The 26010-nt window shown below is 37.9% G+C and overlaps 1 protein-coding gene across 3 annotated transcripts in view; it reads right to left on the bottom strand.

Annotated features, from left to right (window-relative positions):
• Nucleotides 1-11459: 11459 nt before the first annotated feature.
• The window catches only part of ANKRD50 (ankyrin repeat domain 50), a 40579-nt gene continuing 26028 nt past the window's right edge, over nucleotides 11460-26010 (bottom strand). For all 3 annotated transcript variants that reach the window (XM_085323940.1, XM_085323939.1, XM_085323941.1), the window contains exons 4-5: nucleotides 16916-20460; nucleotides 11460-14487 (exon numbers count right to left, since the gene is read on the bottom strand). In XM_085323940.1, the coding sequence (XP_085180066.1) occupies nucleotides 16919-20460 (3542 nt within the window). In that variant the 3' untranslated portion in view covers nucleotides 11460-14487; nucleotides 16916-16918. The remainder of the gene's footprint in view (nucleotides 14488-16915; nucleotides 20461-26010) is intronic.

Genomic DNA, 26010 nt, shown 5'->3' with positions numbered 1-26010 from the left:
GCCAAGCTTCCATATTTTTATGGTCATGAATCTGACTCCCCTCAGTTTGACCAAGGAGGGACAGGAATTGCTCAAGAAAATATGAACTAACATATTCTGGGAAGTACCTATGCTTTATTTGTTTATGCTGAGCAGAAGCTCTGAAACTTTATATGTGAGCAGATAAGATGCCCATGCTCAGATTTGATATCTATAGGGTCCTTGGAAGGATTATATCAAGAGAAAAATATGCAAGAAGAGGAAATGAGTTTCCTCCTTCACACTCCTTTTTTCTTTGGTCCTGTCTCAATAGATTCTGAAACTGCACCACTGCTTTCCATACAGCCAAACTGTAGTCATGACTCTTCACTTCTCTGTAATGGATGCTGGCCAAAGGGAAGTCAGAGCAGAGCAATGAGAGATTAAAATACAGTTTATACTTCTGAAGGATTTGGATAAAAGAGCAAGCTAAAAGGAGACAAAACGTGTCCTACGAAAAACCTGGTATTACCACAGATTTAGGAAGTACATATGTCAAAAAGATATGAAAATTACAGCTGGGTACAGAACAAACTTCTGGTCCTGCAAGACTTTGGAAACAATATTTGAAAGGTATCTAGAACTAGGGATCTAGAGAGGAGGAAACTGTATAAGACCAGCTCAAAAATTCTGASTGATCATTTTAACCACCAAACTTTTACACTTCTCTTTTATTTCTGTTTTTACTATAAATCCTACTTAAAAAAAATTGAAGTAACAAAATTACAAAACAGAATGCTTCCCTGATTTCAAACTTTGTGGAAAATTAAAAAAGAGGTTTCTCTGAATCTGTGCTTTCCAGTGAACAGTTTCAATTTAGATGAACTGCCATTTCCAGCAGAATTATTTAAACAGATTAACTCTTTCCTGGGTTTTCCAGACTCCCATGTTTTCAGCAACAAAATGAATCTAATGAATGCAGCTTTCCAAGACTTTCTGACTCTCATTAAATCAAGACAGAATTTGAGGAACGAATGGGTTCTACCCACAGGCATCTTTTTAATTGTTAGAGTAACGATGTATATTACCTTAATATATTCCAGCCATATTACTACGGTAGAAACCTCGAGACCAAATGACATTCACCTTTTAATACCTCCAAATGCCTCCTCCGGGCAGTTCAAAAAACATGCTTTGTACTGTGAAAGTAAGGGTAGCGTGAATTAAGCTTTGCATAGCTTTTCAGTGAGACTTGTACATTTTGCAGTCATCGTCACACAACTGATTTATACCACAACATGTGCCAGTGACTGCACTGGATATTCATTGCGCTAATGGGGAGCATGTTCAGAAATGAGCTTGCACCACAACAAGGAATTTAGACATTAATCACAATTTGCTGGCTTGACCCTGAAAATGGTTTTTTTTGACTCTATATTGACTGCAGTTATATTTGGCTTTGAGTGTCACCAGCATTTATAGTTATAAATACAAAATACTGTAATATAAACATTACATCATTGGCCCATATCTTCAATAGGTTTAAGGTCTGTGAAAAGAGAGTGTATTTGTCTTTGAAATAGAATCCAGATTAAAGCAGTAACAATTTGCTAGAGCAGTCTCCTATGTCATGTAGTTAAGAAAGTCTGCAAAGCAAGTGGAACTCATGAGCAACCAGTGTGAAAATGGGATGGAGCAAACACCCCGGCTTTGCTCTTTAATCATGCCTCAGGATTGAACTACACCACAAATTTAGCAGAGTGCCAAGCAGAATGAAAGGATACCAGTGAAAGAACCTGCAATCAGTTTCTCAACTGTCCCTCAGGACGAAAAAGGAATATATGAGTCATTTTCTCTTACAATGGAAAAGTACGAATCCTATTGCATCTGGCTAATATTAAGGATTGTCCAAACAGTACTGCACTGTAATTTGTCACAGATTTACAATTGTAGATGCAGATTGTAAATGGTTCTTGAAGTATGTTGTCATGGGTTTTGAATTTAGTGATAAAATATTGTTCTTTCAGTGGAGTTTCAGTTACACAACTGTTATCCCAGCAACTAGTAATAAAGCAATTTCATCAGTAAGCTATAAATGATTATTTCTACACTTGTACATGAGGCAACAGAAAACTGAGTACAGTGACAGAGCAGTTCACATTGGCTCTCAGTTTACTGTTTTGAATCTTTTCAGATTCATGTTTTTAATCTTTTCACACTAATGTTTTGTAAGCCTCTATTGCAACAATAAAAACAAAAAGTTAGGAAGGCTGTTCAGGAGTTACACCTGCATTTTCACAAACGATATTGTACCACTTTCCTCTTTGATACGCATGCAATGTGGTAGGAGCAAAGGGTTTGGAGACTTTCTTTTTTTTAAAAAAAAAAAACAGAATGGAGACTCTTGCTGTGTGAAGTAGGTTTCCTTTTTTAGTCAGCCTATTCTATATTTTTAAAGATCCTTCAGGGTTTGTGTAGGATTTATGTAGTAACAAGTTAGCTAAACAGTATCCAGTCATACTCCATTTGGTTTGTTTTAGAGTAAACTGATTCTCACTTTACAGTAAACTTGACTTTGAACAGATATTTTGGGATCAGAGTGGCATATAAAATGAATAGCTATATTGTTCTGGTTTCTCCTAAATAACATAATCATAGAGGGGAAGTTTCTGCCAAAAAGCTGATAACTAGCTACCTCGAAAAGAAAGCAGATGGGCACCATGCTAAACACAGTACATACATCTTGCTGGAAACTAATCTTACTTGTGAATCACAAAAACATCGATGAAACCAAGACAAAAAGATTTGATGCAAAATTTATGTGAAACAGGGGCAGGGGTTCTTCAAACTATGGGTAACAGAGCACTGGAACAGGTTGCCCTGTTGCAGAGGTTGTGGAGTCTCCTTCCTTGGAGACATTCAAAAGCCGTCTAGACACAATTCTGGTCAATGTGCTGTAGGTGACCTTGCTTGAGCAGGGGGGGGTTGGACTAGATGATCTCCAGAGGGCCCTTCCAACCTCAACAGTTCTGTGATTCTGTGAAACTACATCAGGCCACTGAGGTTTTAAGGGGCTCAGCAGTTAAGGGCCACTCCAAGTGTGCTGTGTCACTCCGTCACCCCGTGGTAAATCCTGCCAGGTCTCACTACTTAACTGGTCACATAACCTGCACTGGTTCTCTTCAGCACAGACACAGAGAAGGTGCAGATGTGACATGGCAAGGAGACATACAAACAGGTCTCTATTGCTTCAAAGGCCAGCTTGAGAGCATTGCACTGTCAAAGCCAAGGTGGCCCCAACCAACAGCATGGTCTGGCTTCCTGCCTGCTCCACTGCATTTGCAGGAACTTCCCAGGGCAGGTGCTGTGTCAGCCAGACACCCAGACCCATCCAGCCAAAGCAGGGCAAAGGGCCCCAAATGGCTTTGCTACCTTGCGAGTGTGAGATGTGACACTTGGCTAGAGCTAAGAGGCCATGGTTGTCTTGCTGAGCCACACAGGGTATCTCTGTTTCATGCTCTCTCAAAAGAAGTTTGATTACTTTAGGAGCAGCACCGGCTCTCAACTGGCTCTATCAGCTTAGTTTGTGCTTGAATTAATTCACTCTAGAGAAGCCAGCATAGGTCAGTAAAAGCCAGTGTTGCTTAGGGGCTGGTAAACTTGTGGGCCTTAATATGGATGTTTGTGCAGTGCACTCCCATGCACATCCTGAAGTATTAAGATCTGAGAGAGTATACTTGGAGAACTCCAGTCTCTATTAATTTCAACTAATAAAGAACTGGCTGCATGTCATATACTCATATACTGGTCACATTTCATACAAAAAAAAAAAAAAAAAAAAAGAGCTTCAGCTCTTTGAATACAACTGAATGACAGAACTTCACTTTAGACTGCCAATCTCCCCGGCAGTCTTCAGTGAAGGTTTTATGTTGGGAATTTACTTGCAGGAAGTTTGTGTATTTGGAATGGTGCTTTGCTCCAGAAAGCCTCAGAGCTGGATGCAGTGAGCATCCTGCAGTCCCAGCCGAGTGCAGAACAGAACAAGCTACTGCTGTTCTTAATTGCACAACGGTCTTAAGCAGACAGGCCGCAAACGTGAGAAACGTGTAAACAGCCGGTGTAATTTCAACCTCATGAAAGCACGGATTAAGGTTCACATCCTATGGGAGTAGTCACAATATGCTAGCTTACCTTCTACCTTGATGCTTCAGTAGCACCTTGGCATCTAAACAATTTCCTCAGACCAGGATTTTCAAACTGGGGACACCTCAGACCACACTAATAGAAAGGTCTATTCTCCTCACCCCGTCTCTACCTGGGATTTCAACTCAGACTTTTCAAGTTCTTACCTCTTCTGTCAGTCTTGGATAATTTTTCAGATATGACAACTTCCTTTCAAAAGGGAAAACTCTCATATCTTACATCTTGTCTTATGTCTACCTTGAGTCCAAGAATAATTTTTCTAGTATGGCTCTTGCTATGCCACCTTTCATTGAGTTCCTTCAGTGGTATCCCATTCTCTATGACATTAAAAATTAGGTGCTTGTGTTAATTCTCAGTCTTTGATCCCTTCTCATCTCTCATTTATTATTAAAAGGTCAACTCTCACTTCTAGCCAACCTGTGCTGCCAACTGCTGCAAGCCACCATTCTGTTTTCAAACAAGCACTTTATCCTGTGCCACTTGGGACAGTAATCATCATCTCAAAAAGACCGAGCCTTTCTCTTTCAAATGCCTTCTTAAAAATCTCTTGTATCTTGAAGCATTCAAAATCTGAAAAAACTTAAGCTGCTGAGAAAAAATATTTTATCGATTCTGCTCTCTCACCGTTTCCTTCTCTGTTTCTTTGTATTTACGTCTGTGGCAAGAAGAAGGTTTTTGTTCTGCGCTTGTCCAGCTCCAAGCTCAGTAACACTGTGACCCCTAACCGAGGTGCCTAAGTGAAGAATAGACAGGTTTGACTGAGAATCCAGGTTTGCCATGTGAGGAACAGTGCGTGCACACTAATGATTCTCCTGCAATTGGAAAGGTGGAGGAGCCAAGAAACAGTTTGACCACGGCACTACTTAGGATGTGGGATCTTGCCTTATTTCTAAAGGAGTAAGTTTTGAGGGTGGGGAACATCAACTTTAAACTGGCTTGACACTACCTGGCAACTTCTAGTCATTGTCCATGTGATCTATAAAGATCATAGAGTAAAACGAAAACAGATTGAAAATACAAACAGTCATTATTTCAGCAGGATTAGAGCTTGATCCTGAGAATAAGGCTTGGCAAACAGAGAGTTCAGGAAATACAGGAGGGAGTAAATCTGCCAGATTTGTTTTCCATTTCATCCATTTGCTAGTGTGTTGCATGGTTGTACTTAAGTACAACAGCAGTATTTTCTTGTATCTGCATTCCCTTTTGTGTTCAGGACTGTTACTGGAACACAGTTCTGCACGCAGCAGAGGCCTGACATTTCACATTGTTTCAGTTCACCGAGGACTAAAAAGGGAAGCAAGCACAACAGGCAGGTGCCTCTGTTCCTTCATAGCATATCCACGTTTCCCTTCACGTTACAAGCTGAACGTCGGAGACCGACAGCTCAACTTTCGTACTCGTTACCCACAACCTTTTCCCTGTAAAGAAGCAAGATCCCTCCATGCTCAAAGCTCTTGTGGTCAGTACTCTGAAGAAGCTCCTTCTCTCTCCCTTACTCGGGGTATGACAGCCAGTCTCCAACTTCAGCCTTGTCGAGCAAACCATCTGCAAAATATAGAGAAACTTTTCTTTTATGACTGTTCTGGGCATTAATAAAAGCTAGTAATAGAAGAGGAACAGACCAATGGTCTTATGAGATAGCAGTAAAGAGTGGCTGAAGAAGCATTTTACATAAAGCCAGTGATAGCACAGAAATGATTTCACTGTAGCAGGGGAAGCATATAACAGAATTGCTGAGAGGAACACCAGAGTTTTTGAGTCATTGCTTGAAATCAAGCGCACTCCTACAGTTTAGCCTGGCTTAATTTTCTCTTCTCTTACCCCTGCAAAAGGTTTGACTGACTTACATTCCCAAACGTGTCAGTAATACTGAACTGCAGGTCATTGGATAACAAAGTTTTGGTTCTATTTTCAGGCTACATAGTTATTAGTCACTACAAGGCATAATTTAAAAATGAGACTTAATTTCTTAAGCAGTGCTAGAGATACATTTTTCTGCCTTTATACTTGCATTTTTAACTTTGAAAATACCCATTTTTGATGGTGTGCATTCCTTATTGCCAGTTTCTGGTGGGTTTGGCTAATAGTTGAAGAGTTAGTGAATCAATATTCAACTTTGTTCATGTGGTTAACTGTTAATAAGGATGCAATAACTCTGCTGTTTTCATTCTTAGGACTGCCCTGTCTCCGTGCAGAAAGACCTACTAGCTTCCTTACAAGAGAGCATAATGCTTTTTCTTGCTTCTTGCAAAATAGGTTTTTAGCACATGCAAGAAAGCTCTTTTGTCTCAAGTAATATTTTAACCTTCTGTATTGTGTAATAATATGAATCTGAACTGCCTGAAATTTCTTCCACAGCTAACAGATTCTTTTAAACATATACAGCTTTGTACCAGCTGTATGTACAGATTTATACCAGCTTTGGTATAAATCTACTTAGTGCTTAAAAATTGTTTTAAGGGGCTGAACTGCTTAGAGGTCTTACCCTTAAAGAATAAGTATTAAATATTTTTTTAAAAATTATGAGCTTTTTCTGTCTGTTCCACTTGTTCCTATCTGATTTACTACTGATCAACGTATAAAATGTTAAAGACAAAGACAGTGTTTCTGGGTTGGGAAATCCTTGAACCACAAATTGCTGTAGAGCATTTTGGGGAAAAAATCTTTCTACGTTTACCCTGTTCTTATACTCTTCTCTCAGCATCTGGTTTTAGTGGCCTTAGCCACTGCACAGATTGCTGGGCTGGATGGATCTTTGATTTTTCCTGAAATGGCTGTTCTTACATCATCTGATTTTGGCAAAAGGGAACTCTTAGTCTTTATAAAAATAGACTTCATGTAAACGAGCTGGCGGTGTGAGCCAAAAAGCAATGTAGTATCAGTTTAGGCTCAGATTCTGCTCCCTTTCCTTGAAGTGAATGGAACTATACTCTTATATGGCAATCAGTGCAACTGCTCAGGCAGGAGTCTCCACTTCATGTAAATAAGTATATCCCTGAATAATTTTGTTCATTAGTTTCACATATTAAAAAATTAATTAGCAGAAACATCTTAAAACCAACTTCATCCAGGACTCTTTTGAGAAATCCGAAGACAGACAAGGAGACTGAATTAAGTACGTTGTTACCTAGCCAAAGGAAGACTCTTGCTCTTAATAATGTGCCCACCRATAATCTTGAGGTTTCTTCTAATGAAAAAGTTTTTTTCAGACGTGTCAGTTAGTGAATTTTGTTTTGAAGACTTTGAGATTACATGAACCATTCTCCATCCACATTTCCTCCCCTGCAACTAAAACTTATTCTTCAATGGTCCATCACAAACTGCTTTCTGCTCCCTTCCCTTCAGGAAATTATAACTTGAAAGTCACATACACAGCTTGGTCCCATCGAGCTTCTGAAAAATTTCTGTTCTTGCACATTGTGCCTATAAAAGATCTTTTCTCTAAATACCATGAATAGCTTTAAATGATGGTCTTCAAAAACAAAGACAGATAGACCACTAATCTGTCTGATAATAGGTTATTCAAGGAGGCAAAACTGCCTAGCACTTTCCACTAAGAATTGGGAGAAACCCAGGGGCTTTTCTTGTCTGTTTTGGGCTTAAGCGACTGAGAGAGCTAGCACATTTCCTTATCTCAATATTCCACTTGCCATTTCTGTAAATTGTTTTGGGATTTACTGGTAAAAAGTAATAGCTTATAGAAGAGCTATATATAAAAGCACGAACATCATACTTATTACATTATTATTATTATTAAAGCGATTTTGAGCACTGTAACATTGCATTTTGTCTGGTCATAGTGCTGAGCAAGACTGGACTGTTCTGGACTTGGGAAAATACAAAGCAAACTGAATGACCAGTACACTGAAAAAAGGCAGAATAAATCATAATAAAGGTCCACTCTGTCTTTAACAGTCATGAACAAAATTTTGAATTTTAAATAGTGTCCTTAGTAGGCTGATGAATATTTGCCGAGACAGAGTAAGCACACAACAGCTGTCCTTAGAGTCTTAACTCACGATGGCAAGAAAAAGGATTTCATTACTTACTTGAAAAATCGCTTCCCCCCTCCCCCACAGGATATGCAAACTGAAAATAAAATACACCAAAGAAGGTAAAAATCCTCCTATTTATTTGGTACTGTTCCCCAAAATTTTGTCTGTGGAATCCTGGTATTTTTAGGGTAGCAACTTCATCAAGGAAGCTATAATGTAATCCAGAACAGAGAGGCTCTTTGCTTGCAAGATACTTTAATAAGGATACCAAGCATCTTGTAAAGGTTGCTTCAGAAACCTCCTGCCCTCAACTCCCAAGAAAATAGACTGTCTTTATCAATATGGATCTATTAAGATAGATCACCACCACCCTTCTGGCAACAAGCAAAAGCCTTTTTGTTTAACACATGGTCAAATGAAATTATGATGAACATCTATTCTAAATTAATTTTTTCAGTCACGACTCTTCCATTATACCCCTCACCAGCTAATCTGATCACCACTTTCCTGTGCAATGCTTTTTTTCTCTTTTGTAAACACTAGCTTTGCATTCAGAAAGAGTGCGTCAACCTACATGCACTCCTCAGCCACAAGTATTGTGTCGTCCTGAGTCTGTAACGAACAGAATTTCATTAGAAATACAACCCTACCTTTAAATCAAATCATAATTCAAATGCTGAGTTTTGACTGGGGAAATTGCATTAAGTCTCTGTGACAGCATTTTAAAACCTTTTGCATTTTTGTTCACTCTCAAAGTGACTCGTGAACCAAAGATTTCTAGCCTTAAACTGGTTACTGTATTCAGCTGAAATCATAGAGCTGTGGTTTCCAAGCATTTTTCATTTGCAAAAGCCTAAAACATTTTGTAAGGAGGGGCAGGCCTCCTTATGAATCCAAGTCTTCTGATAATAGGTTTGCTTTTTTTGGCTACCTTTTCATAGACCTTTTAAATATTCATTCCTGAATCACAGGAGTTTCGCAGGCCACAATCTGAAAACCACCATTTAAAAGGAGCTGTAGCTTGGTTGTGGTATGCAAGTCAGACTTCTCATCTTAACTCTCTGAACTGGTACCATTCAAAAAATGTAGGGACAGTAAAGAGACTGAATCAGGAGTTTCTACAGTCTGGCCTATTTAAAAGAGACCAATAATGAGTAAAGCAAAAGAACCTCTGCAGCAGACTATCACGAAATAAGAACAATTCTGAATACAACCGCAGACCTGGAAACTAAAGGTTTTACTCCCAATAAACAGGCTAGAAAACAGAGTTGCATAACACTTCTCTATAAAATTAATTTCCTCAAAATTTCTTATGAATTATGAAAGTTTTTACAGAAACAATAGATGATGTTCTAAACAAATATAGTCCTTTAGCAAAGATAAAGGACTCCTGCTTTAAGTGGCCATCTACTTGATAGGTCCAGTGGCTCTGGATATGCTTTCCTTGTAGACTGCCCTCTGGCTGGAGATCAACACCCATCTGCCAATGGACTTTGGTGGTTTCAGACTTAAAGCTTGAAACTTTGACTGCACTTCAGTTAAAAACAAAATAGTTAAACCAGGAATAATTTCAGGAAACCTTTCAGATTCTAAGAACTGGCCATATTTTTTCCTTTGAAAAATATCTGATTAGCCTTATCTGGTATAGCCATTTCCTGCTTCACCCTCCCCATCTCCCAGGTTTCCAAGAGTATAGAAAAGCAATGGCCGAAAGCTGCTGTAGCTCAGGCAGTCCTCTATTGGCAATGTTTGGAGCAAGCCCCACAAAGCAAATTCAGAGCAGACGCAACTCAGGGGTGAAAGATGAACTAACCAGTCACATAGAAAAGGAAAGAAAAAGCTCTCCCTCCCAAATCCTTTTCTATATTTTTAATCCACCAGCAACAACCACAGAACACAAACTAACTTCCTGAAAAAAAAAAAAAAAAAAAAAAGTTACACAAGTCTATTAGTATTTTTCTCTACATTAAAATTTGTCTCTAATTGTAGTTCTGTGACTTGGCTGGAGTAATAAAAAATTTGAAGAACAAAAGTGAGAACAGCAGGTCTTTCTGAGATACCAGTAATTTAAATTTTCATGATAAAGGTCAGTTTGTTTACATAGGATTTTGGATACTTCAATAAAATGATTTTCCAAATAGATTTCTCATTCCCATACTCAATTTCTGGGACTTTTTTTTAAGCATAAAATGGTTAGGATCTAGATCAAGACCAAATTCTCATCACTGTCTCTTAAAGGGCCTCCATAACTGGAAAGCATTGCACTTGTTCACTCTGCCAACTAGTCTCAGCTTTCTCTTAGAAAACACATGTAATACAGAAGCCAAATTGTTGTAAAGATCTCATAGAAGATTTGAAGCATTATACAGACTGTTTATATTCCATAGAATAAGAGATTAAAAATAGGTGTTGAAAAATTGTATTTAAATATTATTACAGTGATTATATGAAGAAAATGAGTGACCCTGGAACACAGTATTACTTATTTAAAGATTAATTCAGTGAAAATAATTCTCTGCCTCTTTGAAAAATAGCCACTGAACTAATATATGTCATACTTCATTATTTCAGACATAACTTAATGAAAGTGAGTCAATAGTTATTGTAGGAAACCACAGAAATACTATGCAGAAAATAAGTGAATAGTTACCAACAATTTTGTCATTCTCCTAATCTTACAAACCAGTCAACCCAAGAGCAGCAGTAGCTGGAATCAGTGTGAACTAAAATATATGGAGGCAAACCTGAATGATCATTTGTAGAAGGTGAAGAGTCAAAACTTCCTCCATGCTTAAAATTTGCTGTTGAGAAATCACAATTAGCATAAAACTAAAAGAAGTGAGACAAGATTACAGGGAGAAATGTGATTATGGCAATGACTGGAAAAYTTCTCCCTTCTAGTGTTTCTACTTTTTTAATAACAAGTTTAAGAAAAATAAGTAGGCACTGACAGGAAGAAGGCTTTTACTTAAACTGGAAATACTACAGAGAAACTCTGAGGAAAGATTTTTAAAAAATATCCTTCCTGGTATATATTGTGAAAACATCATTTTAAGCAAAAGGACACACTGAGTTTTTTCCTGCAAATGTTCAGGTTAACAGAGACGAATGAAGAAAAATAGTCAGGTGGGTGATACGCAGGGATTTAAGAATTAACTTCAAAGTCTGAGTTTTGCTAGCCCAGAGTGACTACTGCCACACATACTGTGTTTCACTAAGTACTACACAAATGTTAATCAAGATTAATAACCTTTTCCAGCAATGACCCAAGAAATGAGGTAGTAAAATTAAAAGAGTTAGATGTCTGCTGAAAAGCAAATATATTTATTATGCACTTTCATATACACAGGGATTTTCGCTTAATATAATACAAGGAATAAAATAAAAATTTTACAATGTGAAATTCATTCAATGTACATTACAGGCTATTTACAACCCACTCCAGGAAAAAACAGTCTATCTGCAAACCAAGTTAACTGAGGAGTTCAGATGGGGAATATTAAGCATAACAGATGTTTGCATAGCAGAGTAACTCAAGAGGGAAAATATCTTTTTAATTTTAAATAAATGGTAGTATTTTCAATACTGATCACAGAGAGGACAAAAAAAAAATGCATCATTGTGCCTCAATACCTCTTAATGCATTTCTCTCTTGAAGAGCTTCTCCACATGCACACAGTATTGATATCAGTGTCCACAAATCAGTCTTTTCCCTAGCCTTCCCACCAAGAATTGTGGATGCCTTGTGGAGATAACTTTGGAAGGATCAGTGAAATGTGAAGAGGAGAAACAGGATTCATGTTTTTTAGGTTGTGAGAATTGCTATACTGATGGAAGGAACTGTGCTGCCACAGCTATGCAGCTCCACTCACCTCCATTTGATTGTACAGATGTAAAAGAGCAGACCAGAACAGAGAGAATAACTGGGGGAACAGCAACTTTTCTTTGTATGCAGAAACCTCACAAACGATATTTAAAAAATCACAAGCAACAGCGATGTGGAATGCCTCAGACCTTTTGAGAAATCAAACATTTCAAAGCAATTCATGCTCTGTTCCAAAGTGATGCCCAAAATCTATAAGAATTGTTATTTTCATTCTCAAAACACTTTCAACAGGTCTACTTTCAGCTGAGTTGGATATAGGGTTTCCCCACTAACTGTTTCAACTGTAATTATTATTCACATACAAACCATCAGGCTATCTAGAAATTGTGGCCCCTTGTGAAACTGGTCATATTTTCACGTCCTCTGTCCACAAGGTGCATTAATAACAACACAATAAAATTAAATAAATATAATCCCAATGACAGTCAAGGTCAGTAGAAAAACGTCAGCATTCAGGGATCCCTTTCTACAGAACAAAACATACATCTAATAACTACGAAAAGTTTTATTCTTGCACAGTATTGCAAATGTACTGTACTTGAGGTTCAGAGTAAGTTTGCTGAGAACATTTTGGTACTCTCTCTTTACTTAGCCACTAACTCTCTTAAGGCCATCTTGCAAGACTCCTGTTATGTTCATTTTATAATTGTCCCACAGGGACAAGAAATTCAATACATGAAACATTCAGAATAATCAATATTGCTGTGTGTCAACTTTTAACATGTAATTTTACTATGCACTGAATGCCTCACTATAAAAGATCTTTTTACATTTAGTAACAAGTGAATAAGAATGGAGGTGCAAGATACTAAAAAAAAAAAAATCTAACTTCAGAAGTGTTCTGATGATTGTAATCATAGTAACAAGACACTGAGCCCTTTAGTGCCTCAGAACATGTACTAGATATATATCCAGGGGCCTTTTATCAAAGTTTAAGGATAGCCATACATCTAATTAATCCTCTATGAAAAATAACCTCAGCGCTCTATTATCTTATTTGTGGAATGATCAGAATTAGAGTATGAAAAAGATGAATCTCAAGCCTTGAGAAGAAATACTCATGTATAAAAATAGCCTTATTTTCTAAAGAGCAAGGCTGTGTAATGGTGAATAGTAGAATATAGCTTGCATTTTTAGGAGAAAATAATCACTTGCTTCATTCTTTCACTCATAGAGCTGTGCAAGTAAATTATGCACATTCAAAGGAAAATTTTATACTGTTCACTTCTCACATACAATGGTCTTGATTTTTCACTCCTTTATACAAGTATAATTTTTCTCCTGTAAGAGTGGAAAACCAGATTTCCCTTATCTGTAGATGGACTAGCCAGGCTGCTGATTAACCATGCTCCAGGTGCAGAGATACTTACATTGGTTGCACACTATCCATCTGAGGACTGGAAGCAATAACTACAACCATGTAAGTTTGTGCTATATAGAATCACCATCTTAAGACAGTGCTAACTCAGTAATCTTTGTACTCCATAGTCAGTGGTGTTACTAACCTTTTGTTTTTCCGTTATACTCTCACTGCATATTCTCTCAGTCTAATTAACAAAGCTTCTGTATTTTCCAAGCACTTGTTTTACTGACATTCTCAACATAGTCCTTCAACCTGGAAAAATAAAAGAGCTGACTGTTTCTAATGTATGAAGATACACATGAAGACAGGACCAGACCTTTTTACTTAGCACCTAAGACATATCCATATTAAGTTCCTCATTATCGTAACAATAACTAAGACTGTTTAAGATCAGATGTCCAAGACCAAATTTGCCTATCACTTTCAGTGGTCACAGTCTGCCACCCAGATTTGGTGCTGTAATACCAGACACTGGATTTTGTGTCTGTGGGTACTGCAGATGGTTGCAGTTTGACTCTTTTGCTACCACTGAATAGCTATGGTATAGACAGAACGCACAAGTACAGTATTTATAAAATACTGTTACAAGATGTGTATTTGAGAGAACTTTTTGAAGTACACAGGAAACCGACCATACGTTACAGCAATGCAAATGTGACAAACTGCTTATTTTCTTTAGCCACAGGAAAATAAATACAAAAAGCACTGCCTTTCCATATACAGCTCACTGTGGCACATGCACCTCTTCCAAGCATTCTGAATAGGAAACCAGAATCCCTCGTTCTTACAATTTTCAGCTGTTGTCAGAGAAATACAGCATATAACTTTCTGCAATAAAAAAAAGTGCTCATTCTGTGTATTAAATACAAAGTACACAAAATAAATTTCTGAAGCACAGAGGGTTATACTGAGAAGGCAGCCTTAAAATGTAGGCACGTTACAGTAATTAAGGTAACTGCACTGTAATAATCACATTCTTAAATTTCTAGGTGGACTAAACAGGCATTGTGTGCTTTCATCCCAGCCAGCTGATCAACCATTCCGAGCAGAAGCGCTTCTGTTCACAGCAGCATGGAATTGGCCTGAAAGTACAGAACAAAAATGTTAAGTTTTGAAATATTCCTTAGTATGTACAATGTTGTCAGAAAGACAGCTACATGATTTCTAATTCAGGTTAAAAAGAGACAGCAGTGTACCAGCGATGAAAAGTATTTCCTGTCTAAACCAAATCACATGATTTCCTTTAATCTCTAGCATCCAAGCAGCTACGTGGTCCTCAAAGCAACACAACCTTCTCAATATAATTCAGAGGCGGCAGCCAGGGAGGGAACACCATTCCTCACGTGCACACCGATAGCGTACTTCTGATGTGATTTTGTGCAGGTGACTAGGGTGCTTCATTGGTCAGGGAAGTGACTGCTTTTGTGCTTGAGACTTGGCAAAACAAGAGGTACTTCATAGCCTGCACCAAGCAAGTCCACCACACCACCAATCCACAAAAAAATGTTATGAAATGCCATACTTAAAGCTGTGTATATCGTTAGAGAGAGCGCAAAAGGCACCACTTGGCTATCCATCACCTTATCTGCTTTGTGCATAAACAGTACTTAATGGAAAAAAAAACCCTCAAACTTTCCAAAAAATAGTGCTTGCTCCAGGGAAGGCAATGCCCAACTCGAGTTTTAAAACTGTGTGCCATGTTCACATTTTTATATTCTTTGTTTATATTTTAAAGTCAATGAAGATGGAAAATTCTAAAGAGTTTGCAAAAGGGATTATTTTATCTATGCTTGCAAACAGTACTGGTCTTTTGATGACAGGTCAGGACAAATCAGTACATCTTGGGGCTGAACTAAACACAATAAATTTTAACATGATGAAAGCTACCACTGAAAGGCAGGCTTGGGTACAGAGGAGTTATGAAATACAAATGTTAATTATATATTTTAATATATTCTATGGTGGCAAGAAAAAAAATTGCAAACAATTTTGAATCCCATTTTGGACATAATGTAGAATGGCATTAATCTAAAGTCTTTTGACTTTTAATAAGAGCTAAGGCCAATCCCCCTCTCACCCATTTATTCCCCAAATCCCTGCTCCCATAGTCCTACTTCTGCACTGCTGCTGGTTCCAGAGCTCATTTGATCCTTAAGTAAGTAATGCTAACATTTGCATTTTATAACCCTATAGGGTCTGGTATATAGTTTTTTGGAACACCCTTCTTTCAAACTTTTTGATTTAACCAAAATACTAGCCACTAACACAACATTGCAACTTCCTACAATTTACAAGAAATCTCAGCTAAACCTAGAAAAACTAAACTGAGTTCTATTTCCAGGGCGTTTGAGGACAAGTGCTGTCTACGTGCTTTTGACAGCTCAAAATCTCCGATTTGAGCATTGTGAAACATCTGCAACTGTCCTAAAAATTCTGCAGTCTTTAATGACTTGCAGCAGAACTGAGTCAGCTATCGAGAATGCTTTGGTTCTCAAAAGCAGTAGTCTGGCCTGTCAGAAATGCAGTATTCACACAAACAAAATATGTTTTCAGAAATAAGCAAATAAGCAATGAGAAAGTATATGCACTTCATAAAGATGGTGCTCCTTTAAAATTCAAATGCATAATATTAATAATACATTCCCAATACCTTAAAAAAGAAAAATAAACAAAGGAGGATGAAGGAGAAAATTAGCTCTACTTCAGCTGACTCACTGACAGTATACGTCTGAAAAAGCTACAAAAAAATCCATTTTCAGCACAAAATTGGGCATGGGAGAGAAAGTAAGAAATCCAAATGATCGCCACTCATTTTCAGCTTATTCTTAAGAACTGCAGAATGTCAGAAAATTAGTACCATAACATATATTCTAATCTTCCCCTGAGGTATGTCATCTCTTTTAAAGAAGAGTTACTTCACAGTAACGGAAACAAAAAATTAATGCCTCAGGTAGTATTTCAACTTTTAAATTTGTAGATAATTATGCCAGTCAGATTTCATCTTTGAAAGTTAAAGTAAAATAGGTGTTTCTAACAAGCAAGAATCTTCAAAAGTTTCTGAAAAGCATTTTTGTAAATATGACTACAGGTACTCAATATAGACAGAATTGCATGAGTACACTGATTACTATCTCTGAAAATATCACATATTAAAACTCCTAACTTCCCTTACATTCCAGAAGAAAATTACTGCTCAGCTCTATATGAAATATGCTATTTTATTCAGCTATACACACACACACACACACACACACACACATATATATATATATATTCAGTTATAACAAAGACTGTGGGGCAAAATTCAACTCATCAGCATAAAATGTAATGGCTATCCAATTCTTGTATGGACATCAAAACAAATGCCTGCTAGGTTAAGGTTTTAACATTCATGGTTTTCATCAGGAAAGCAACCATGATGATAAACTACAATGACATGCATTTTGAGCTTAGTTAAAATGCACTCAGTGAAATACACGCATTTCATTCCTTTGTGACCAGGCAGGTTACCTTTTATAATGGTGTTTCCTTCTTGTAGTTGAAGCTTGGGTCACTACTTTCAATCTGAAGTTTTAAGGCTTGCTTAAGGCTGAGCTCTGTCTCCGCAGGAGGATAGCCTTCCAATACTTCCTGATGCCCTCTATCCTGCACTGTTCGTGGGACAGAAACCCTACCAAGAAAAACCTGATTGCTTTGAAGATGATAGTTTGGATTTGTCATAATTCCATTTCTCTTCTTCTGTTCCCCACTCTGGTGAATGAGGAACTGTTGCTGAGATCGACCAACTTCTTGCTGAGCTGGTGGAACCAAAATTTTGCACTGCGGTTCTGCTGGCATTGATTTATGTGGCATGCTTGCCCCAGATTTGGCAATAGGTACTCGTTTATCAAACTGAGTCATTTCATACTCTAACACTTTTGGTTGAGAGGAACTACTCTGTTTCACTTTTTTCCCGCCTGATCCAGATTTGCTGGAGTTGTCCATTTTCCCCCCTTTGTTTGTTTTAGTTGATTTCAAACTAGGTTTTACTTGGCTCCATTCAAACTCACTACTTGGTGAATTATGATTTTGACTCAGGGAATGAGTTGTGGAAGAAGGAGAAACAATAGACTGCCTACTTCTGCTGCGCGGCAGGGAATGCTGCTGTATCTGTTCGGTAAATGACATACTGTGGAAACTATCAATGGGCACTGTTTGAGCAGTTGCAGTCGACGATGTGGTACGGAGAGAAGAATTTTTGGAGCTTTTCAAGGAATTATTCGATAAAGATGACTTCTGACGGTCAACTGTAGAATCAGGCGATTCTGAAGGAGAACTGAACGCATGAGCTGGCCCATTAGACAAGCCACGCATACTAGGCTGCATATCTCCACCAGTACTCCCCGAACTATTTGACTTCATTGTTAATGACTGCATTTTAGAGGAGACTGACTGCAGGGGTTTCTGCTCCATTGTGTGGACTGGAGATGGAGTACAACCATTCAGAGTAGATGCACCATATTTTTCCAGTAATTTAATAATCTGAGAGTGTCCATTTTTAGCTGCAACACGCATAGCAGTGCGACCAAACTGGTCCGCGTGATTTGGATCAGCACCATGCTCCAGTAATATTTGCACAACATCAATGTGCCCCTCTTGGGCTGCGATGCAGAGTGCAGTAGCACCTTGATTACATGTATGGTCAACCAGAGCTCCATGCTCAATTAAAAGCTGCACTACCTTCACATGACCTTGCCAAGCAGCAGACTGCAAAGCAGATCTCTTCTCGTTATCTGCAGCATTCACATCAGCATGGTACGTTATCAGCACCTGTACCATTTCCAAATGGCCCTGCCAGCAGGAAACATGGAGTGCTGTTCTTCCTTCAGCATCACTTGCTTCTACGTTTGCACCATTTTCTAAAAAATACTCAGCCATTGTAAGCTGGTTTTCTAATGCTAAGATATATAGTGTTGGCCGGCCATCAGCATCTTTGTAGTTTACATCTGCTCCATGGCTGAGCAACAGTTCGACTATATCTCTGTGACCTTCCAAAGCAGCAACCCGGAGAGCATTTCTCCCATCATAGCCTCTCTGATCGATGTTAGATTTATTCTCCAGTAAAATCTGCACGCAATCATAGTGACCTTCCTGTGCAGCCAAAATGAAAGGTATACGTCCATCATTATCAATTTCATTTGTTCTTGCACCTTGTTCTATAAGTGCTTCACATATCAACCTGTGACCTTCAAAAGCTGCCATGTGCAAAGGTGTCCATCCTGCATCATCTCTATGATTTTCATCTAGTCCCCTGTCCAGCAAAGTCCGTACCACTTCCACATTGCCTTGTGCAGAGGCTATGCTCAGAACTGTTCTCCCTTCACTATCAATGCTATCAACAGCTGCACCCCAAAATAAGAGAGTATTTACAACTGAAGCATGGCCCATGGAAGCTGCTGCCAGAAGAGGCGTACGACCGTTGTTGTCTGTGTGATCAACATCAGCTCCTCCTTCTAGAAGCAGATCAACAACATCCACGTGTCCTTCGTAAGCAGCTACCAGCAGTGGAGTCATACCATCTTTATCGCAATGGTCGACTTCAGCACCACGATCAATTAGAAGACTAACCACTGAAGCATGTCCCTTACTAGCTGGTACACAAAGCGCAGCAACAGACAGCGCAGTCCTTCCGTCCACATCCTCATGGTTTACCTCTGCACCATGGTCCAGCAGGTGCTCCACAATCTCCTTATGTCCCATGTATGCTGCTGCAATCAAAGCTGTTCGACCTTCATTATCAGCTTTGTTAACTTCAGCACCATGTTGAAGCAGATTCAGCACAATATCTTCATGTCCTCCCCAAGCTGCTGCTCTCAGCGCTGTTCGACTATCTGCATCTGCGCAGTCCACTTTGACTCCGGCGTAAAGGAGTGCAGAAACCACCTCTGTGTGCCCACCCCATGCCGCAGATCGCAATGCTGTCCAGCCATCGTGATCTGTGTGATTAACGTTAGCCCCACATCCGATCAAGCAGTTGACAACCTTGGTATGCCCCTGTCGAGCAGCTAAGGTAAGTGCTGTTTGTCCATGAGTATCTTCTACCTCTAAATCTGCTCCCCTTGAAACAAGCAGGTTTACAACATCGAGGTTGCCACTGTACGCTGCATTGGCTAAGAGCGTTCTCCCATTCGAATCGCACTGGTTTACTGAGGCTCCATTGTCTAACAAGGTACGGATGGAATCTTCCCTTTCCAGGGCTTGCCGAACAATGCAAGATGTACGGTCATCTTCACTATTGACATGAGCACCGGCTTTTACTAGCAGCTGCAATACTTCTTGTTCTTTAGGAATTAAGGTTGACAGGGAGTCTTTGACAGGTGTGCCATTCCATATCATCCACAAAGCCAACTCTGAAGTCTCTAACTGTAAATTGGAATTAATTAGATGCAATGCAAATTCTTGAGCTTCTAACGGTGTTAAATCCTTTGCTCGGCAGGTGTAACTCATTGCCAACATTCTGTGTCCCTCTGCTGCATTACACAAATATTTCTGTGTACAGTGCTTTACATCCAGCAACCATTCTGCAAAACTGTAATGAAACAAGATTTTTGTATTTCCAAGTCCATCAATAAGGACTTTGGAGAGGACATCCAATTTGCGCTGAAAGTCTTCCGTAGTCAGCGTCATATTCTTGGTCCACACTGCATGATACAATTCCATTGTGGTTAACGGCCTACATGCTGCAAGAATTACATTAAGAATAGGCTGGACCTTTGCAAATTGTTTTCTCACAAAAAGTCTCTGACAAAGCCAAAGATATAGGCCATTTAACGTCCCGGGAATATCACGGATTTCTCGTAGCATAATAAAATTCTCCACGACACCATCCAGGACACGCTCCAGATACAAAAAGCAACCACTGCTTTTGATGTGAAGCTGATTCAGCATTTCTGCAGTTTCTTTTGTGAGATGTTGTCTCAGTGCTTCTTCCTGATCTAAACGATGTAGAATATATTGCTGCACGTCTTTCACGATATAAGCCTTTCGCAGATCATCCAGACTTATTTTTCGAAAACCTATTAGAAGAGAAGAAAGTCACTCATTTTTGGTCTAGTTTTAATTAATTCAAAGTTGGAAAAAAGCAAAAACAAGAACAGAAAAAAAGGAAGAGAGACATTACACAATAATGTGTTTTTACGTACAGATAATGTAAATTTATATTAATAGTAGAGAACTTCGATAATAGATACATAAATTGGTTTATCATCATTTACTATAAAAAGAAATGCATATTACTAAACGAGAAAATTTTCAAAATGACTTTGAATCACACATTGTGTGTCTGCCTTGAACAATATTAAACATCTAAGTGAAAACAAAAAAGCAAAACCAGAACTGCAACCTAAGTAAGATTATTAAATATTATTATATTATTAAAGGAATAATCCTTTCTCCAATTTAGGTAAGAGTGGACCTGTGAATAATTTCTAGCTATTTAGATTAAGGCAACTACTACATTAATATATTATAGAAGAAATTATTCACATCTGGTACATAGGTATAATAAAATATGTATAACAAATCACTCATAATATGATTGCCTTAGTTTCTTTTAAAAGCCTTAAAAGCCTGAAGAGACACTCTCAGAAATAGCTTCAAATATCTTTATAAGCCTATGCGCTGAATATTAAATTCTTTTCCAAATAAAGACTGCATTATAATAGACACCCTAGTTCTTAGGTAGGTGACTCATTGTACAGGGAAACAGGTTTTCTCACACTCATATGATCCCATTGTTATTCCAACCTGTTTATACTTGAAAAAGAAGGGGAAATTATTTTGTGCATGTATATGTACACTGGGTCTGTCTCCTCCCTAGATGCACACACATGCATACCCACACACAGAGACTGACTCTGTGTGTTACCCACACAGAGTGTAAGGATGTTATTTTTAGAAATAGGTGAAAAACAGTCTCTAGGGCCATTTCAGTAACAAGAAAGCCTCAAGAATGAGGCAGAACAGAGCATATAAATGATGTTACACTTACATGGGCTACACGGTTGATCTCTGTCATTTAGAACATTTGTTTTGCTAGTACCAAGTTATGCACTTGCCAAAGACCTACTTTCTTCATTTAATGAAACATTACATTGTCTGAACACTACTCTTCTGCAAGCTACAGGAAAACCACGGAAGTTACTGAAARAGTAACTTAAATTACTGACTTTAAAATTGTATTTTAGGCCAGAATTGTATCTCACTTCTGCAAGTTCAGGTCACATCTGCAAGTATAGCAACTTGCACATGTTTCCTTAGAGTCAGCGAATCTAGTCGAAAAAATTTTCCTTCTCAAGTCAGAAGCAGTTACTAGCTCCAATATTGTACTGAAGAAAAAGTAATCAGATAGGGCACACATTGCATTGAATAGGTTACTATCTCCATAGTTTTAAGTGACACTTGAAAAAAGTCATTTTCTGATCCATGTTTTTATTACATTTAAATATTCTATGGCTCAGACTGCTCAGTCTGCGAGCTTGTTCAATTGAAAACTCAGCCTGAAACCTAAACTGTGCTTTTGTTCCCGAATGCCTTCAGTAGGGGTTTTGAACGTCAAATTAGGCTCACTCTGCTAACTGTTTAGTCTCCGTTAGCATTATACRAGTATAACAGACTAGAACTGGGGGTCAAGTTCTGGTGATGGTACTGCTTTAGCATCCTACTTCCTTTATTAATTACAGCAGCTAATGCAAATCTAAACAGGACTAGATCAGTAGAATACTTAAAAGCATGTTTCTCCTCCAAAAAAAAATAATTTTGTAGGACATAAAGTAATACATTTGCACAGTCACTTTTCACACTAAAACTACACTAGTAACAGTCTGACTTGCAGATTTTTGAATAAGGAGGTAAGGAGACAGAAAACAGGGTTTTGGAGGACTGTTCTCTATTGTACAGAGGCATATTTTTTTAGCTCTCCAAATAAATAAAGAACTAGCTTTATCCACCATAATTCATCACAACTTCTAGTAATGTCCTAACCTGACCTGCAAAATGGCATAATTCATTGATTTTACTATCCACTTGATTAAATTATTCTGTAGGCAACTTTGTAAAACCTGTGATTCATGCATATAAGTAATAAACTTCACTGAGTAAGGACAGCCAGTGCCCTCAGATCTTAAGCTTTCCTTTTAAATGAAAGGCTCTATCTAAATTATAGCTGTTCAGAAGATATAAAAGTGAAAACGGTGGTATTAAAAACAAAGTGCTGGCTCCATGCATTCAATTCAATGCTTGGCTGCACACATCCACAGCTCCATTTGCCTCCATACAGAGCAAACGCAACCACCAAATCCACTGACTTTCTGGTTCTTTAAGCCGCTCTRCTAAGATTGCCTTAACTGCTTCTCCTGGTCACGTCAGTAGCTGTCACTCGGCTGAATGAGAAGGGCACAAAGCTCTGCAGACTCCTCCTGAATACACCTCCTTGTAAGTGATCCTCCTCACGACATGCCCAGTCTCTCGGGTCAATCCCATGCCCTTATCTTTCCTTCTAATACACCTGTAAGTTATTTTTGTTTTTAAAATAACTTAAATGCTTTCTCCACTTTCTACAGCAGTCAGTTACATTCCCCCAAATAAGAAAACCTCTAACAGATGCGCATGGCAGCAATCCTGAGATTTCCGCTGGTGCTCAGTGTCGACCAGCTGATGAGAACTCTTCGCCTTCCAGGACTCTCAGCCTTTGCACGCACACTCGCGGAGCAACAACTGTGCAAGCATCTCAGTCCGTGCGTGCGTGCAGTATAACTCAATCGCTTCAGAAGCGCAGAACTCTTGCTTATCTCGCAATCCACCTTGTTTTTTAAATACCAATTTTAATTTTACTTCCCAAAACAGGTAGCAAAATAAATGAAACCATTTTGGACATGATCACAAAAAACAAACAAAAACTCTGGTGGCAAAATAGAAAGGATTTTTTTTTAAAAAATGAGGTTCTATCATTATTTTTTCCACGGTATAGTTGAGAATATTGCCCTACTCTGTACTCACTTGAGACATGCCAAATGTCTAAACACTTCAAACAAATATATTGCCAAAGACTTCCGAGCAGAACTCAGTAATCCAAACCACAGATTGACTTTATGTTCACCCAAACTAAACTTTTTTTCTCTCTTGAAATATTAGAAATAGTCCTTCTCAGTGAAATCCTATATATCATATCTGAAGCCAAGCTTGTACAGCAACAGTAATACTACAATTATACAGATTTTTTTGTCATATCCCAGGAATATGTTCCCTAACGGTTGAGATTAATAAACTTCCATTTTAAACAGACTTTTGAACAGAAATAGGGTGTTAATTTTAGCCATTGCACCATGCCACACTATAAATAAAGAAGTCTTTATAGATAGAAAATGTTTTAATAAAAATTCTGGAATTCCTTTTGCTAGTTTAAAAGAGAACAACAAAGCCATGTTTTTTGGCCTCAGCATCTATTTAAATGAGATCATTTTAAGTTTCCAAAGATCCTGTAAAGTTGCTTTTCAACCCCATCAGATACAATAAGTCACTTTCACAGACAAGAAGCATCAAAACATTAAGAGAGAGCTTGTTTTGTTTCAGATGCATTCCCATGAACTACCTAAGCTCAGCAGACAGAATTTGCAGTCCCACGACCCTGCTTTTTGCATTGTTAAGATTTTTCCAACAACACATCACTTTCAACTCAATAGGAGCTCCAATATGGATTTTCCTGATTTACTGAATTCCTGGCAGCTCTGTAAACAAATCAGTTCCAAATGTACTTCTTGGCAAGGTCTGGGGGCATTCAAAGAAAAAATAATGCATCTTGGCTAGATAAATAYTTCTACAGCATGTCAGTCTTTTCAAAAAACCCCCATACTATTAACAAGCATGTTCCACTAAATACTTAAAAATATCCTCAAGATACTGTCTAAATAAATTTTATTGCATAAATTTTAAATAAGCTTTAATATATTTCATTTGTTTAACTGCATTGTAAACKTTAAAATAATCTAAATGATTAAAAACATGGCACTATATTGATTTTAATAATATACACTGCTGATTTAAACATGTATTAAATTAGGAATTTCTATGGCCATTTATATACATCTGTGCAAAAAGAATAACGTACCCAGCAGAGTAGAAAGCACCTGAAAACTACAGGAACACAGTTAGCTTTTTTGGCACCTTCAGCCTATTATATTCCACATTTCATCACATCCACCACTGATGCTTAGAGACACTGGAATAGTCTTGACTAAATTCTGCCGCTCTCACTGGTCCAAGTCATTGCATAGAAACTTGTAACAGTCCATTAAAAAAAAAAAATCTCTCTTTAACAATACAGAATAAAAACGTATAGTGGGGAGGTTTTCTTTAAAAGGCACAGAGAACTTTTATTACAAAATTTTTAATGTGATATTCCCTAGTATCAATTTTTCAAAATGGTAATCAGAGAAGACTGAGGAGAGATGAAATATCAAGYAATGAAGAGCATGTCCGTGTGCTAATAGGGAAAAACTCTGCCCAAATTATGTCCCAAGCCTTTTGAGCAAAATTTTTCAAATATAAGAATATAGGAATAAATTTTACAACTATACAGCTATCAAACAGCTGTATAAATTATGTTTTACAGTCAAAATCCAACATAAAGACTTCAAAGATAATATGGAACTATTTAAATAAATTCCAACTTGCAATGAAAAATTAAAGAACAACTCAGATTTTCTTGAAACAATCTCTCCCAAAGGAGTCTCATGCGATTTATGTTTTGGAGTTGACAAGTGAGAAGAAAAGGCCCAGTTCCAAACCAGACAACTGACCTGATCYGGAGTTTCACCAATAGGACTGACAGAGTAGCTTGAAAAAACCAAACAGTATGAACCTTCTGGATGCAGAGAAGCTGGTTATGATTTTTACTGCATTTCTCTAATGTTTCCATGTTCTTGCTCATTTCTTATTTTTAGGAAAGGCTGCAAGAATGATTACTTTCAACATCCATTAGGACTAAAACCAGCAAAGAGTGAAAGTCCTAGAAAGATCTATGCTCCCAAGATTTCTCATCCAGAGTATGTTTGGATAAATGTCAGCTTTTAATAATACCTGAATGTCTGGAACTGAATGATGGATGATAAATGGAAGAGGGAAAAATTAATGACTTATTGTCTGCTTTTGCCTGTGGGTAAGTAGGTGRATGGAGTTTATGCTGTCTCTGATGCTGGTCTAAACCCTTTCAAATCCATTTTTGTGTTTTTTGTTGTTCTTCCCAATATTTAACATTAACTTTGTGATAATTATTGTTCCTTGAAACATGACATCTACCTGAATTCTACCATTCTGGTGCACTTATGCCTCATGCAGGAGGCTGAATTCTTTCAAGCAAGAATGTCAGCGCTTAGTTGAGAGGTATAATTAAGCCAGATGACAATGAAATACACAGATATTTGCTTTCTGCATGTAACTAAAAAGAAAAAAATTAAGTAAATGTCTATTAAAAAAGTCTCTGTAAAACAAGAAATAGCATATTTATGCATAAAAATATTAAACATTACTTATTTTTGTGCTACTAAATGAGGAAATAAATGCTTGTCACT

Source organism: Rhea americana, unplaced genomic scaffold (assembly GCF_003343005.1).
Source record: "Rhea americana isolate MKP2758 unplaced genomic scaffold, rheAme1 scaffold_89, whole genome shotgun sequence".
Lineage (NCBI taxonomy): Eukaryota > Metazoa > Chordata > Aves > Rheiformes > Rheidae > Rhea > Rhea americana.
The sequence above is the reverse complement of the archived record's forward strand: the minus strand, read 5'-3'. Positions and strand labels throughout refer to the sequence as shown.